Consider the following 17,259-nt stretch of genomic DNA (forward strand, 5'->3'; position numbering starts at 1 on the left):
TGTTTGCTTTGTGTTTACAAGTTCAAGGTGAACACGGGAAGAACATTACCATATGTGTGCCTGACTTCGGTCAAGACCTGCATAGAGATGAGAACATGGTGGCCGGGCTGGGCACCTTGCTCTTGATCGTCTGCATCTCATATTCATGGTAAGCCCTAGGAGTTATTGAAGCTTAACTTACAGGCTTTAAAACTATAGTTGTTTCCTTGTTTAAAAAAAAAAAAAAAAAATAACCAGCAGTGACATGGCCTCCTGTGTGAAATCCGTGTACTCGTTGCTCCATTAAATAGGGCAAATGAAATAGAAGCATGCTTTCTTAAAAGTTGATTGAAGATTAGTTGCTGTGGCATCTGAAGAGTAAGGGAGCACATAGTGAGGAAGACGAAAACCTAGTGTATGCCAGAATGTCCTGGCAAAACTCTAATCCAAGGGAAAAATAACATTTGTTTTGTTATCAGTGGAGAGAAAGCCTGGTTGTTCTATGTGTGGTCCAGTAAAGACAGGAAGCGCCCCTCTTCTCCTGTGTTAAGACTGGCAGTGCCATCAGGTAGACCAGACAGCGTCTCCCAGGGTCTGTGGGATTTATGGAATGTAGGCAGGGTGTCTCACATGCCTGGGCCAAGGAGCCTCCACTTTAAAAACACTTCAGAGGTTGCTGGAGAGAAAAGTCAAGGATAGAAATGGTTGGTTACCTGTTCTGGGTACATACTTGGCTGGTAATGAAGCTTCCTTTCAACAGGAGCCTTTTCAGAGTGAGGTTTTACTTCAGTATGTTAATGTCTTGTTTCTGTGTGTGAGAAATTCAGCTTGTCATGGGCACATTATAATTTTCCTCTTGCTGAAACTAAACAATCTTGGTGGTGACAGCCTGTATAAAGAAAATGTCAGAGTACATTGACATGCTTGCTCTCTAATCCTGCTGAAAGGAAGGGGCCAGCAAGGGCCTACACGCTACGGAGTGTTTGCTCAGAACTGTGACCCGGCCAGGAAATGCTTGTGTACCATGTGGTTAAAGTGGTGGTTCTCTAGCCAGCTCTAATCCCCAGTCTGCATGTGCTACGTGACAGCCTTTCTGTTAGGTCTGAAGGAACCCTTCTGACATTTAACCACATCAGTTGTCTATCTAGTACCTGCTATACTGAAACAGAGAGGGTTGAGGCTGGGGAGATGGTCCAGTCAGTAAAGGGACAGCCATGCAAGCATGAGGACCTGGGTTTAGATTCACATCTCCAGTGTTCATATAAAAAGCTGAGCTTTGTCACCCACACCTCTAACCCTAGTGCTGGGGATGTGAACAGATGCATCCTGACTTGCTGGCCAGCCAGTCTAGTCAGTGAGCTCCAGGTTTAGTGAGGGACCCTGTCTCAAAGAGTAAGGTAGGAAGACATTGAGGAAGGTACCTAATATGTGCTGGCCTCTCCATTCACACACAGAGAGACATGCACAAAAGTAAATAACGAGGAGATTCAAGTCTTTGGCCATTTCCAGTGAGCCCTTACCTCATGAGCCATGTTTCCTGCTGCCTGGGTGCTGGCTTGTTATTTGTCAAAGCCAGAGTAATCTGGGAAAAAGAACTTTAATTAAAAAAAAAAAAAATGATACCCCACTGGGTTGGCCTGTGGGAAAGCCTGGGATGCATTTTCATGGCTAGTGATTGATGTGAGAGGGCTCAGCCCACTGGAGGTGGTACCATGCCTGTGCAGTGTTTGTGTTAGAAAGCAGGACGAGCAAGCCTTGAGGAGCAAGTCAGTTAGCAGCACTCCTCCATGGTCTCTGCTTCAGTTCCTGCCTCAGGTTCATCCCTTGAGTTTCTGCCCTTAATTACCTCAGTGATGGGCTGTGATGTGGAAGTGTAAGATGAGATAAATCCTTTCCTCCCCAGGTTGCTCTATGTCATGGTGTTTATCATAGCACCAGAAAGCAAACCAACATGTAAGAGTGTTGGTGAGTGGGGCTGGAGTGATGGTCAGCAGTTCCAAGCATTGACTCTTGATTTTTCCAGAGCTCTGAAATTCAAGCAATAACTTGGCAGCTAACAGCTGTAGTAACTCCAGCTCCACAAGATCTGATGTCCTCTTCTGGACTCTAGGACACTGCACACACAAACATTCAGATACATAAAATAAAAAATAAACAAAAATCTCAAAAATATTGGTAGGTCAAGAGAGAAGTAGGTTACTGAGCTGCTTATAGTTCATTTTCTCTTAAAAAAAAAAAATCAAATAGAGTTGTGTTTATAAAAATTCCCAGAAAGAAGGGTTGGAGAGCTGGCTCAGTGAGCTCTTGATGCTCTCGCAGAGGATCAGGGTTCAGTTCCCAGCACCCCAGTTCCAGTTTAGGTGTTCTCTTCTCTCTGGCCATCAGGCACACATGTGGTGCACAGACATAATCGCAGGTAAAATGCTCATACTCATAAAAGAAATATTTAAAAAGCAAATCAAAACGGAAAAACTGGAAACTCCTAGGAAGAGACAGCAAACTTGTGGTAGTGGTGGCATTTGAGATAAGTATTTCCCTTCATTTTAGTTTTGTGGTGTTTTGGTTTGTGCTTATTTGCAATTAAATAGGCTTTCTTTTTGTCTGTTTTGGTATTATCAGAAGAAATTATAAGGGTGCTTAGCCGAGCAAAATACTGGTTGTTTGAAGGTTAGTCAGTGTCCAGTAATGCTGCAGTGGGGAAGTGGTTGTTCCTGTGCTAGCCCATAGGTTTAGGTTTGCTTTGGGCATCTGTAAAGGAGCAGAGTCTACTGGGTACGCTGCATAGACTGATGGTCATGGGGGCGTCTCACAGTGTGGAATTTTCACCCCCTCACATTTTCCCCTGCTTCTCGGTTGTAAAGGCTTACTTTTAGAGCTGGGTATGTTGATGTGTGCCCGTAATCCCAGCTAATATGGGAGGCTGGGGCTGAGGCAGGAGGATTACAAGTTTGAGGCTAGCCTCAGCAATTTAGCAAAACCCAGTTTTTGTTTTTTGTTTGTTTGGTTGGTTGGTTTTTTTTTTTTTTTTTTTTTTTTTTGGTCACTTTTAAGACTGGGAGTGTGGCTCAGTGACAGAACCAGGCATATGGTGTATGCACAAACATAGACATAGATATTTGCGCGCGTATACACACACACACACACACACACACACACACACACACACACACCAATAAGAGGTATTCAAGTCCATTTTCCATGAGTGCATAATGTCACCACAACTTAGCACAGCAATTCTTAACTCTCAGCCTTTGTGAGGATCTGGGTCTGAAACCCCCCCCCCCCCCAGCCCCCTGCCAAATCACTTTTAATTTGGGGCTTAAGTGGAAGTAAATTTATCTGCTATTCCATATGTATAAGACCCTAGACTTAATCCCTTGCACTGTACAACAACAATAACAAAACCTACAAGGATCACTTTTGAGAGAGATGGTCTCTGAGACTGGAGGCATTCATCACAAGTGGAGGCTGGCAAAGGGTAGTTTGATGTTCCCCAAAGATGTCAAGTTTCAAAGCTGACGGCTGCTGTTTCGACTGTCTAGATGCCAACAGCAAACGCTGTTGAGTGCTGGTAATTGAACCGCAGAACTGTAGTGGCCTGGAATGAAGACACAAAGCAGCAGTGCCCAGAGCACAGCGGGTAACGGGGCTGCCCGTGGGGGCTTCCGGAGCACACTCAGCCAAGCACACAGCTTGGCTGAGTGTCCTGTAGGTCCTGGAGATTGACGCTTGCTGTACTTACCCGCTGCAGCACCAGGAGCCGGCATTTAGAATGTTATAAACCAGTGGGCTGTCTTCAAGATCACAGGGGCCTGAACTCAGGCTTCACGGGGCCTTGAAGACAAGCTGCTAAGGGAGGGCACCAAGACCATTGACGGTTCTCAGGTGTTTCCAGAGTTGACATGGCTGAAGCATGGGGGCTTGGAGAGTGTTCTCCAGAGGCCACACTGTCTGGGTAGAAGCTGTTATTTGAACATGATTATAGGAATGGTTAAATTCTTGGTGGAAACTGTATAAGCTAGAACAGATAAGTGTGCAGATTAAAGGGGAAGAAATAGGGAATTAAAGAAGTGTTCCAGGTAAGACCCAGGACAGTCTGGGGCTGCTTTTTATGATATCGTTGGAAGCATGGTCCACTCTTGGTTCTCTGGGGGATCCTTGTCTCACTCCCAAATGCTTCCTTAGGCACTTCATGAATTCCCCCCAAGTGCCCGCCTTGAGGGGATTTTTATCAGGGTTCAGAACAGATGCTACAAGCTGCTGAGGACGCTGATCTGAGGGATAGCACATGAATCTAAGCACACTGGGTTCCTCTAGTCCATTCACTTTATTCTTCTAGGTCAATTCTATCTGCACAGTTTCTTTTCTGTTCTCACATTCAGCTCCTCTCTGTGCCCACTTTTCCTGTCCTCATAGTTTTAGTAAGCTCCTGTGTGTTCACCTGATCTTCCTCCTCATCTATATCCTTTCTGGCTCCTTATCCCTGGCCCTGATAAGATCTGCTTTGCCCTCTACAGAATCTCTGTCTTCCTCTCCTCTCTCTGGCCACGAAGTTCTGTGTACCTCTGGAATTCCAGCTCCAGACCGTACTGCACCTGGTTATGTAAAAAGCCCTATTGTCCTCTGTCAGTCTCTCTACTACCCTGAGGGAAAAGGATGGTCTGAGCCTCATTTGCACAAGAAATAAAGCTATGCATCTACAGACTGCTTGTTTCCTAGGCTCAGCAGGGGAGTTAGTTACCTAGAAGTTCAGCAGGTCTGTAAAGCTTAGCTGTTTGCCAAATGGTCTTTAGTATTTGGGCACACAAGAATCTCACAGCAGAAGACAGCTGAAATATTAAAAACTAGATAACACCAAATATTAATAATAAATGGCTTGCCTTTTGATAGACCCTTGGCCTGTCAAAGTGTAGCGTGTGGCCCACAGGAGGCACTGTGTCTGCCCTGGTCCTCCTGCCTGGGCACTTCCTGAGAATTTACTCTGTTGTGTCTTATCCAGACCTTGCTTCCTGGGTCATGCTCTCTCTAGAGCCCTCCTCTGTGGAGGAGCATCCCAGCCAGGACCCCAGGATGGCCCTCACCTTGGCCCATTTGCCAGGGTTCCCTAGTTAGTCCAGCCTTCCCACCCTCTCCTGAACTGGGTTACAAAGTCCAGCTTCCACTGGATGTAGCTGGTTTTGTTATTTCCAGCTGAAGTTGTCAAGCTGGAGAGGATCCTGGAGTCCTTTGTACTTGTATCTCTTTATCTCAGCTTCGGGAACCATTGGCTCAAGCTTCCTTTGCTGGAGAATGTGGAGAGATTGACTGTTACTATTTTTATTATCACTATGACAAAAGACCTGACCAAAGAAATCCTAAGGGAGGAAAGATTCATTTTGGCTCATGACTTCGGAGTGTTCTGGTTTGCTTTCTATTACTGTTAATAGATAACATGGCTGTGCTGGCTAGAATGGGATAGTCATTTGGGTAGAGGGAATCTCAACTGAGAAAATATCCCCACCAGATCGGCCTATGGGCAAGCCTGTGGTGCATTTTCTTGATCAATAGTGATACGGAAGGGCCCAGCTTACCGTGGGCAGTACGACCCCTGGGCAGGCAAATGGAGCAAGCCAGGAAGAACAAGACAGTAGGCAGCACCCCTCCATGACCTCTGCACATGCTCTTGCCTCCAGGTTCCTGCCCTGTTTGAGTGAACTACAATGAGGAACTGTAAACTGAAATAAACCCTCTCCTCCGGAAGTTGCTTTTGGTTGTGGTGTTTTATCACAGCAGTGGAAACCATAACTTAAGACAGTGACCAAATGCATAGAGAAAGGGTTTATTTTACCTTACAGCTTGTAATCCATCCTAAAGGGAAGTCAGGGCAGGAACTCAAGGAAGGATCCTGGAGGTAAGAGCTGAAATAGAGACTGTGGAAGAATGCTGCTTTTACTGGCTTGTTCTTCATGGCTTGCTCAGCACGCTTTCTTGTATTACCCAGACCCACCTGCATGGGGGTGGGGGGTGCACCGCCCACAGTGGGCTGGGCCCTCTTACATTCATCAGTTAAGCTTTGAGAACTAATGGCCTTTCCCACCCAGAAAACCTGGTTAGGTCTGCCTGTCACAGAAGCAGCCCACTCTTTTGGTACACTTCCGGTTGCAGTTGCTTCCTATTGATGTAACAAAGACCACCGCAGAGATGGCTTTGCTAAGGCAGGTCCTAAACTGGGTGGCGTGCACAATTAGATTATTGGGGAACATTTGCGTTATAAAGTATCCCTTGGTTATTTTCATGTTGGTTATGCTTAAGAGAAAAAAATAACTCTAGTGTTTACACCATCTAGGAAAATACCCACTGAATCTAAAAGTGGACAAGCTGAGAATCTGTATTAAATGCTAAGCAACTTCCTGGTTCAAAATAGGCTGTTGATGGCAATACAGCATGCCGTGTGGAAGAAGGTTGGTATGGTATTCTGGTAAAGAGCTCGGCTTAAGCTGAGAAAAAATGGCAATGGAAGAGGAGTGTTATTTCTCCTTGTCCTTGGCCAGCCACTCTTATTTAAGAAGGAAGGAATGGGGGTGGTTTGCTTTTCTGTTTTAGAAATCCTGCCACGGCCTCAGCAACTAGCCAGAAGTCTTTCATGGCTGTGCACCAGGAGCATGGGGCAGCCTCCCCTGGTTCCCACAGAATTCTGGCCCCCTTTGATAGCCATGAATCACTGACTACAGAGCACTGTGGGAATGGGTAGACTTGCAACAGAGTCTGGACAGAGGCGTGGGACACATCCTAGGCCTGCCCTGTCAATTTCTAGGGTGAGTAGAGAGAGGCCTGTGATCTCCACTGGTAAAGTCTGGACTCTTCTTGGGATTCTCTGTGACCACGGTGTTAGTTATTTGGCGACGCTCTTACCCTGCAAGAAAACGTCCCGAACACGACAAGACCACAGAAGAGTTTTTATTGAGAGAGGATAGAAGACGTGACAGGCCTGTGGGAAACACACATGATTAAGAGGACAAGAGAGGAAGAGAAGAGACCTGTGCAAAATGGCGCCGGCTTTTTAAAGAGTGGGCCGCACATGTGTACAGGAACACATGTGGCTACTCCACGCATGAGCATAGATTACATGGCCGACATGGCCGCACGTGCGCTTTACGCAACTATGCAAAGCCATGGAGTCCTAGTCACACGAGATGTTTTGGCCCGGAAATAGCTATTTTGAACCGGAAATAACTAGGTGATCCGCCAGGCAAGCCCAACCATGTGGGCATGTTGTGACTTCCTATCACACGGGACTTGGGCTCGCTCGGGTGTAAGCTGAAGCAGTTACTCAGAAGGCACATTCACTGTGCATTGGTCTGACAGTATGGCAGAGTTTAGAGCATTGCCATGGTTTCTAGAGAGGAGGGAAGGAAGGTGAGGTTTTGGTGGATGTGTGAACGATTACAGGGAACTTGGGCTTCTGTGGGTGGATCCGGAGACAGTAAACAAGCTCTGTGGCGTTAGTGGTTTTCTGAATGTGACAAACTGCCTCTCTCAGCGCCCTAGTCCTCCGTCCAGCCTTGCTCCAATACAGGGTATGGTAGCTGACATCTGTACTCCAGTCACTCAGGAGGTTGAGGCAGGAGGATTGCTATAAGCTCAAGGCTAGTGTGGGCCACATAGGAAGTGTCAGACCAGCAAGGGCTGTATAGTAAGACCGTGCCTCAAAATAAAGAAAAAATTATGGGGAGGTAATGACCTGAGTTCAAGTCCCTAGAACCACCATAAAACCAGGCACAGCACGTGTCTCTAATCCCAGTGCTTCCACAGTGAGGTGGGGGTGGGGAAGATGGGAGAATTTCTAGAAGCTCAAGAGCTGAAACAACATGAGACCTTGTCTCACACAGAATGGTAGGTAAGGACATACACCCAAGATCATCCTCTGACCTTCATGTGCACACAGTCTCTCTCTCTCTCTCTCTCTCTCTCTCTCTCTCTCTCTCTCTCTCTCTCACACACACACACACACACACACACACACACACACACACACACACACACAACGGTGATGGGGAAGGGAGGAGAGGAAGAGAGAATATTCTAGGCTTTAATAACTTGCAAAACCATTGTTTTCTTTAGTAATTTTTCAAGAGGTTTTTGTTTGTTTGTTTGTCAAGACAAGGTTTCTCTGTGTAGCCCTGGCTGTCCTGGATCTCACTCTGTAGACCAGGCTGGCCTGGAACTCACAGAGATCCGCCTGCCTCTGCCTCCCAAGTGCCGGGATTAAAGGCGTGCGCCACCACTGCCCAGCAATTTTCAGGAGTTTTATGGGAAAGGCCTTATACTGCAGCTTCATCCGCTCTGCATGTAGGAGGACACGGTCCCCAAGGATGGTCTGCATGTAGGAGGACACGGTCCCCAAGGATGGTCTGCATGTAGGAGGACACAGTCTCTAAGGATGATCTGCATGTCAGTCGTTTTAGATGGAACAGCAACCCCTTCCCAGGTTTAGTGCTGTCTGAGGGTGGGAATGAGGTGGCGAAGGTCCTTGAATCAAAAGTTTTGTCTTTCTCAAACTTATTCCAGAGAATTATGAAATGGAATACTTATTGCAATGCTCCTGAAGACTCTTCTTCAGTTTTCAGTTGGAGACTTCAGATACTGAAGTCATGGTAAAATTAAAATGTGGCCTTCCCTACCGAAACTTCCTGCTGTACTAGGGCATGCTTGGCTTGCAGAAGTCTGACGTGCAGGAGCAGACGGCTGTGTTCCTTGGGAGCACGGATACCGGGAGTTTTTGTCGTCCCCTGAGTCTGGAAGTAGAGTGGAGGCGTGGAGGGTTAGGGTCTGGATCCCAGAGGACCTCTTTGCTAGTGAGCAAGGTGTTCTGTTGCTTCCCTGCAGTTCATTGACTGAGAGCAAACAGACAAGACCCGCCACCTCCTGGGGTTGGTTTGGTGACACGAATCTTACTTCCTGCCTGTCCACTGGGAGCCAGGCTTCTTGAGCAGCAACAGTCGCCCACTGTGTCCTTGTAAGCTTGGTTCTGTGTGAGCAGGACAACTGCATTTCCGTGGAGGAGCCCCTAGCACTCAGAACAGGGCTTGCCACATGCCGCCCACACTCATGGCCTCTAGGAATCATCGAAATGAGTGCATTAGGCTAAATGTTGAGTATGTTAGTTTGTTTAAAGTGCTTCTGTGTTTTTATATAAGGGAGAAATAAATAGTTTTACCTTTGTAAGTCAGTTTTACATATCACTTTACCTCTCTGTGTGAAGGAAAGGCAGGAAAAGGTTTTGGGACAGAGTCTACTGTGGGCCAGTCTGATCTCAAACTCACTGTGTCATCAAGGATGCCCTTGGATGTCTGACCTTTGAGCCCCTCCTCTCCAGTCTGGGGTTCCAGGCCTGTGTAACCTCACCCAGTCTATGTGGTGCTGGAACCAGAACCCACAGCTTCGGGCATGCTGTGTAAACACTATGCTGGCTGAGCAGCTACCCAAGAATAATAAACCAGGCCGCCAGCTTCTCTGAAAAATTCCAAAGGGAAAGTGTCACTCTGCTGTCCTTTTCTCTGATCCCTCTGGCTTCTCATAGCTTTTGACCTCTAAGTGAAGCTCATCAGAGAGAGGGAGGGAGGGAGAGAGAGAGAGAGAGAGAGAGAGAGAGAGAGAGAGAGAGAGAGAGAGGTGACATTATGAAGTGATTCACGCATTTGAGCGAGGAGCAGCAAGAACCCTTGCTGAACACCACTGTAGAAGAGCAGAGACAGCTGCAAACTTGTGTCTGGATGAAATGATCTAATACAGTGTACATAAAAAGATCAATGAGGAATCAGCCAACAAGCCTGGATAGCAAATGGAATATCACAGTAGCTCATGTTCATCCCTCAGTGTCTGGTGTGGGGTTGTTCCCAGATACCAAATCAAACTTCTTACATATATAATGGTGTAGGTATTATTTTTACACAAGATCTGCATACATCCTCCATATATGTTAAATTGTCTCTAGATGGTGTGTCTGATACAGTGTAAATAATGTAAGCCATCATCAATTAAGAAGTAAGAGCAAGGGAGGAGGATCTGCTCCTGTTCAGCACAGACACACCCTTGCTCCCAGGATACCTTTATGCAAAGTTAGATAAACCACAGGTGTAGACGAGGAGGGTAGATGTGCTTTCAGGCCTGCTCCAGAGCTGTGGGCGCAGTGAGTCAGGGCCCGGCAGCTTTCCCTTCATCCCAGATGACGGCTTCTCACTGTGTTCCTGGACTCTGCTTTTCCCTAGTTTGACATCAACAACAAGGTCAAGTTCGGATGCTCTGCAGAGGCGCTACGGAGCTCCTGAACTGGAAGTAAGTTCCTTTCCTTTTCTTCCCTTGCTTCAGCCCCAGTCCCATTTCTCAGGACAGCCTTTATGTGCTGTCTTTTTTGTTTTGTTTTGGTTTTTTTTGTAAATAAATTTTGGTGGTGCATATCTTTAATCCCAACACTCAGTAGGCAGAGGCAGGTGGATCTCTGAGTTCCAGGACAGCCAGGGCTACATAGAAAAACCCTGTCTTAAAAAACCAAAACCAAACAAACAAACAAACAAAAAATAAAACTTTTCACAGTATATTCTGACCATGGTTTCTCGTCTCGAGTCTCTTCCCAGACCCCCATCCATCCAGCTCCATTCTTTCTTTCTCTTCAGAAAACAGTAGGCCAAATTACAAACAACAAAACAAAGCAAACGGGAAAAATAAAACAAGGAAAAGCACAAGAAACACATAAACAGAGACACACACTCACATGCACACACACAAAACCCACACACACAGAATCAGAAACCAGAACAGGAAGCAAAAGACAGGTAAGGTAGGAAGTGCCCAAGCAGAGTTTTACGAGACAGAACATCCAGAAATGCCAGTGGGTTTATTTTGTGTTGACCGTCTACTGCAGCATAGGACCTGCCAGTAAGGGTGGTTTCTGTATCTAGTAAGAAAACTAATTTTTCCTTTCATTGTGCTGATATCTTTTTTTGGCATTCATGGTTCTATTTTCTATCTGAGAAAGAATAAGATTTTTGTATAGAAAAGGAACTATTGTCCTGTGTATTAAATAAAAGAATTCTTGATTTTTTCATCAACAATGCTGGCCTCTTGCCTGTTACCCTGGCACCCACCCGAGTCCGAACTGAACCTTGTTCAGCTGCTCCGCGTTTACTCTCTTTGGCTGTAATAGAATACAGATGTTCTTTTTGTTTTAAGCCATTCACCTGTTTGACGCCCATCTGTATTCTTCATATAGAGTGTGGCTATGGGGTTATGTAATATGTTCTGAAGAAAGACAGACAGTCCAGGGAGAGAATTGCACATGCTCTGCAGGCACTCCTGAGATGGTGGGTACACTAACACCACCATTATACACCAGTTCCATCACACTGTATCATTCAGTAAAGAAGTCAGAACTGTGAGGACACCGATGAGGCCGTTCACAGTATGTCAAGGTCCAAGGGAGTCTGTAGCCGACTATCATCAACAAAACCCTGTTGTTTTCTTTCCTGTACAGACATTTTTTAACTGGAGCTCTTGATGAAGCATAGATCATAGTCAGAAAAGTCACACATACAGGGCAGTTAAGACAAGACTCAGCCCAGACCGCAAGGCTGTCGAGGACCTGGGGCTCCAGTGATGGCTAAGTTTAATATTTAGCACTTACCTGGTGCTGAGTGCATTCTGAGATTCCCACGTGTCATTTCGTCATTTAGTGCTCACAAAAGCCCAGCAAGGGGCTGTTCTTTGCATTTTACAGAGGGAAAAAGATTTCCATTGACCAGGATGTGGCCCCGGGGTACGTGTTCTTGGGCGCATAGCTGCTGTCCCTGGCTTGATGCTGGCTCTGCCTGGCATCTGGTCACTGGCTCCATTGGAGTAGCATTTACTGGATGGACAAGCCCTGGTGTCTTTCCAAATACGGGCACTTTGCTCTGCAGCTGGCTGTCTAGGGTGTCCCTTCCAGTGCCCGGCCTGGAGATAGTGAACCATTATGAGGAGCTTGTTACTCTGCCAGCGACATTCACCCGCCATCTCCGTCACTTCAGGGAGAAACTGTGCTGGGTTGATAGGTTGCTGCTGTGTGTCAGAGAGCAGAATGGGCTCCAGAAGCGTCCTTTGTTCTCAGCGCTGACTGGATGGCCACCTGCTGAGGGTTGACTGTTAAGGTTTCAATGTCCCTCTTGTGTACGAGCTCAACCTCACTCAGCAGCAAGCCCCCAGGTGAGATTTAAGAGAGAATGTTGTTCTTTTCCTTTGAGGGGAAGCTGCCCACTGTTTGCCTCTGAGCCTGGGATATACCTTTGAAAAAGGAAGCTGGTTCTTTTCTGTGGTAACTTAAGCTTCAAAAGAAACAGGACCTCAGCAAGAATAAAGTGGACCCCCTGCTGTTAGTGAATTGTAGACTGCCAGGTCTTGTGGAGAACAAGGGCTTGACCTTGAGTGGGCAGTGTGGGAGGAAAGGATGATGCTCCCCTGGTTTTTATAGTCCAGCTGTCTTCCACTGGAGATAGCAGGGCCCTTGCTTCCCAATCTCAGCATGTGCTGGGCTTCTTATTCTGTTTACCAGTTTTTCTGCGATTAGGTAATAAAACTTAGATAATTTCATTTCTTTTTCTTTGAGCTTATTGTTTTGAACAAGTAAGAAAAAGGATATAAAATTCAAATTGTACTAAAAAAAAAGCTAGTACCCCAGCCATCTGTATCCACAGTGAGCTCAGCAATCTGATTTGTTTATTTTTATTGTTCTGTTTTGTTTTTTATAAGAAATGCTCTCACTACATATCCCACGCTGGTTGGAATCCAGTGTGTCACCAGGCTCGCCTTGAGTTCACCATGTTGCTCAAGCCAACCTTGAGCTTGGGATTCTTCTGCGTCCTGAGTGCCAGACAGGAGTGCAGCACCATCTCTGCTCAGGGGCTGGCTTTACTCTGCCCTCCCCATTCCCGTTTCACACTCTGGAGCTTCAGCCCCTGAATACCACGTGCCACTTACTAGTGTGAATCATAGATTCCAAGGTCTTCCTTCTGCATGTATCCCAGCTCTGTCAGGAAGCTAGTTTGCTGGCTTCCTGTTGAACCTACCTGATTTCAGTGTCTTAGCTGTGAGCATGATCCTAGTCCCAGCCCCAAAGGCAGGAGAAGAATTGATGAATAGCATGCAGAATTGATCACTAGAAAGCGCAGGGCAAGTAAGGTCTTCATCTTGTTTGCTGCGTGTTTCAGTCCGAGTCATCCAGAAGTAGGAGATGAGGCAGACTGCCTCAACTGGATAATTTATTAGGGGTCAGCACATATAGAAGGGAGGAAGGAGGTGGGAGGAGGAAGAATTGGGCAAAGTATAAATAAAGTTAAAGGACAGTGTAAGCCAGACCTAGGACATGCTCCCCAAACATATGGTGCCTCTATGGCCTGTTAGCTGGGCCTTTATATGCCTTCCATGGTCAGTCCTTCAACGGAGGATACGCAGAAAGGGCCTGCTATAGGACAGGGCAGTTTGCAGCTAAAGCTGAGCCTAACAGAGCTGGTGTACAGGCTTTGCTCCAGGGTACCTAGCTAGGACATCCTCATGCCCATGAGGGCATTTCTGTTACTGTACCCAGTGTATCTTAAGACAGACACCTAGCCAAACCTTTTGAGGCGCTAGCACGTTCTTCTGATAGCAGCTCTGCTGCATGGGCAGCCTGCAGTGCCAGGGACACAGAAAGCAGGCGTCTCACCCAGTGCCTTTGCCCCCGCAGGTAGCCCGGTGCTGTTTCTGCTTCGGTCCAGATGGAGAAGGTAAGTGCAGCATTTACGTTCTGGGCCTGACCCCGGCCCTATAGACGGGGATTTCTCTCGGTGGGCATTTGCAATTCAGGCACTATGTTGGTACCCAACTCCGCTCATTCCAGTGCTGGTTTACTGTTTATCTTCTCCCATCTTCTTCAAGCATCGCTGGGTTCTGATTGTTTTGTTGGCAGCTGGCAGGGAAAAATTCTGGTTCATGTCTAAGTAAGAGTGAGAAAAAAAATACAATGTGTGTATTTATTTTTTAAAGGAATGATAGGAAAATGCCAAGAGGTCCCTGCACCTCATTTGGGTGCCATTTCTTTTTGTCTGCTTGCTGTCCTTCATAGAAGGGAAAGTCCTAGGGGCTTGACAGCTCATGGGCTACCCTCTCTGTTAAGCTTCTAGTATTCTCTATATCGTTAAATACTCTTTCTTCTGCCCTACTGAAATAAACATATTTGCTAACTCATCGTAAGAAAATTTCTGGGGTGACTGAGGTGCAGATGGCATTTGTAGCATTTTCCACTTAGCAGTACCCCAGACTAGAATGTGTGAGCCAGGAGCTGCGTGGTGCTGACCGCATGTGGGTTCACCACTGCCCTTGGGCACTCTCTGTCATCCACAGACACCGAAGAGCAGCAGAATGTCAAAGAGGGACCCCGGGTCATCTATGACGAGAAGAAAGGCACAGTCTACAGCTACTCCTATTTCCACTCAGTCTTCATGCTGGCTTCCCTCTACGTGATGATGACCTTGACCAGCTGGTTCCAGTGAGTGGCCCATTCGAATGCCTTAGAACTAAGCTCAGATAAAGATTCTATACAGTCAAATGGTTGTCTGGGAAGCAACCAAACAAACAAAAGCCAAGTTCAGTGTGGTTCTCCAAAGTGTGGCGTCATCTACTGTCCAGCTCCCAGCACGTTCATAGCCTTTGTAGACAGCAGCTGACCTCTGCCTGGTGGATGAGCATCCTTTCCTGGCCGTCGAGGGTGCTCACTGCAGTCAGGAAGTAGCCGGTGCCTGCAGGTGCTCAGTATGTGAGAAGCCTTGAGTCCTATCTCTGTACAGAGAAACAAAGTACACAAGACAGGAAGAGCTAATTCCACTTGGCAACACTGTAGTGGCAATAGAGGAAAGGTTGTCTGAAGAAGATTAATACAGTGGGGTTTTTTTCCCTACTTCAAAATCTGTATCTTTTATTCTTTCCAGTTGTTAATTTGCCCATGCCTAATGGATCAGATTTTTCCTACGTGGAGGTTCATACATTTTGTACAGACCCAGACTTCCAGTTGCATCCATGTGTTTGTTAGTTGATAGGTATTTGTGTGGCTCTCATGCCACACTGATGCAAGCACCAGAGATAACACTCTAGTGGGATTGACAGGTCAGACCCAAATCCCTTGCATTGTGATAGTGATGAGTGTTGGGGAATGGGTTACCTTGGACCAGGAGCCACAGCCTAGAGCCTGGAGTAAGAAAACACTTCCTGGAGGACATCCTTCCTGAGGGAGGGATGACTTCGATGTTTTCTAGTGATTCTTTGAAAACTCCTGGAGGAAGTTTGGCTTGGGACTTCTGAGAAAGGATGGAAGGTGATAACAAACGTTGAAGACAGGGAGAAACTGGAGCTCTTCTTACATCCTGCTGGGAGTGCAAAATGAAGCCTGTAGCAAGCTTTCTTGTTGGACTGTCTTTGGATTTCCCACCTCCAAATTACGACACTAAAACTTATAATTACGAAAGTTTGGCCTGTAGCTTAGGCTTGTCCCCAACTAGCTCTTATAACTCAGGTTACCTGTTTCTCTTAATCTGTTCTGCCACATGGCTCAGTTACTTCTGCTCTGTACCATGCGTCTGACTTCTTCAGAGTCACACTGGCGTGTTTCCACCTCTCTTCTTCCCAGAGCTCTTTGTCCCTTGAAGTCCTGCCTAACCTCTTCCTGACCAGCTATTGCCCATTCGGCTCTTTATTAAACCAATCACAGCAATATACAAATATCCCACATTTCCCCCTTTTTGTCTTACTAAAAAGGAAAGGTTTTAACTCTAACATAGTAAAACTATATACAATAAAAACAATGATCAGGTATTATCTAAATAAAAAGGAAGGGTTTTAACTCTAACATAGTAAAACTATATGCAATAAGAACAATTATCAGGTAAGAATTACATTCACAATGTCCAGTCCATTTGTATTTGACAAATTCAGAGAGATTAACTCTGTTATTATTATATATCCTATCTTTATGAGTCCAAAGTTTTATACCTAAACTACTCTCTATAATAACTGTATTACCAGCCCAGAAATATCCTTTTAGACCTTAAAACATTTTCTTAGATTAAACAACTTAAGCTTTTATGTCTTTCAACCTTATGTACTTTACATCTCTTTTGTGAGTTTCTTTTCTGAATTTGGTAACAAGGAAAACTGTAACTATAACTGTCTAGTCTTCAACCCCATCAAAGAACCAGGAAGGATATAATATTACCTGAGTAAACAGGAAGTGAGAGCAAACGCCTTTCAAAACTATAGAAACAACAGAGACAGCTGGCTACCTGGACAGTCACCCAGAGTTCCTCTGCAATATTGGGGCACCTATCTTTGGCCTACTGGCCTCGAATATCTGAGATACTTTTCTGTAAAGTGGGAATTTTGAAGGTCTGTCCTACCTTGTCTTACCAAAGTTTGGCAGTTCTTTTGTGTTCTGCTGGTCCAGTTTGGGCAACGTACTGTAGCAGTCCAGGCAAGGGCAGTTTTTTGCCCAGATGTCTAGTTTTGCCACATTGAAAGCTAACTCTATATGGAAGTTTTTTGATGCCCACCATCCTTTTTTGAAGTAAATTGGTGCTGCCAAGAGCAGATGTGTCTCACTGTCATGAAAAGCTATAGGTTACTAAAACATCTTAAGTGTTCTGTAGGTCTCTGAAGTGTTTGAAGAACACCCATCTATCCAGAATATATCTCTATCTCTGCTTAACCTTGAAAACATACCTAACATGACTATAAGTTTGATTATTATAGGTAACTAATTACTAACCTGTATTTCTCTTTTTTTAAAGATTTGTTTATTTATTTATTTGTTTGTTTATTATGTATGCAGTGTTTTGTCTGCATGTATGCCTGCAGGCCAGAAAAGGGCACCAGATCTCATTACAGATGGTTGTGAGCCACCATGTGGTTGCTGGGAAGTGAACTCAGGACCTCTGGAAGAGCAGTCAGTGCTCTTAATGTCTGAGTCATCTCTCCAGCCCACCTGTGTTTCTTAATTATACATTACATTTTTTAATGAGCTGCACAAGTACAATACCTTAAACAAGAGTAGAAAACATATATACAGTATAACAAAAATAACCTTAAGTTTGTATATATATATACAAAAATATCTTAAACAAGAGTAGAAACATATAGAGAGTATATTCTAACAAAAATAACCTTAAATTTGTATCAATATACAAAAATCTAAACCACTGCCTGCTGCTCAGAAACCCCACTCAGGGGCTTTGTATCAGAGCCTCT

General features: G+C 45.5%; 1 protein-coding gene across 1 annotated transcript in view; it reads left to right on the forward strand.

Moving 5' to 3' along the window:
- Serinc5 (serine incorporator 5) overlaps positions 1 to 17,259 on the forward strand; it is a 96,583-nt gene that overhangs the window by 73,900 nt on the left and 5,424 nt on the right. Inside the window, exons 8-11 of the mRNA XM_036206990.1 lie at positions 22 to 148; positions 10,227 to 10,293; positions 13,712 to 13,751; positions 14,368 to 14,512. Of these exons, the coding sequence (XP_036062883.1) occupies positions 22 to 148; positions 10,227 to 10,293; positions 13,712 to 13,751; positions 14,368 to 14,512 (379 nt within the window). The remainder of the gene's footprint in view (positions 1 to 21; positions 149 to 10,226; positions 10,294 to 13,711; positions 13,752 to 14,367; positions 14,513 to 17,259) is intronic.

The sequence above is a fragment of the Onychomys torridus genome, chromosome 15 (genome assembly GCF_903995425.1).
Source record: "Onychomys torridus chromosome 15, mOncTor1.1, whole genome shotgun sequence".
Classification (NCBI taxonomy): domain Eukaryota; kingdom Metazoa; phylum Chordata; class Mammalia; order Rodentia; family Cricetidae; genus Onychomys; species Onychomys torridus.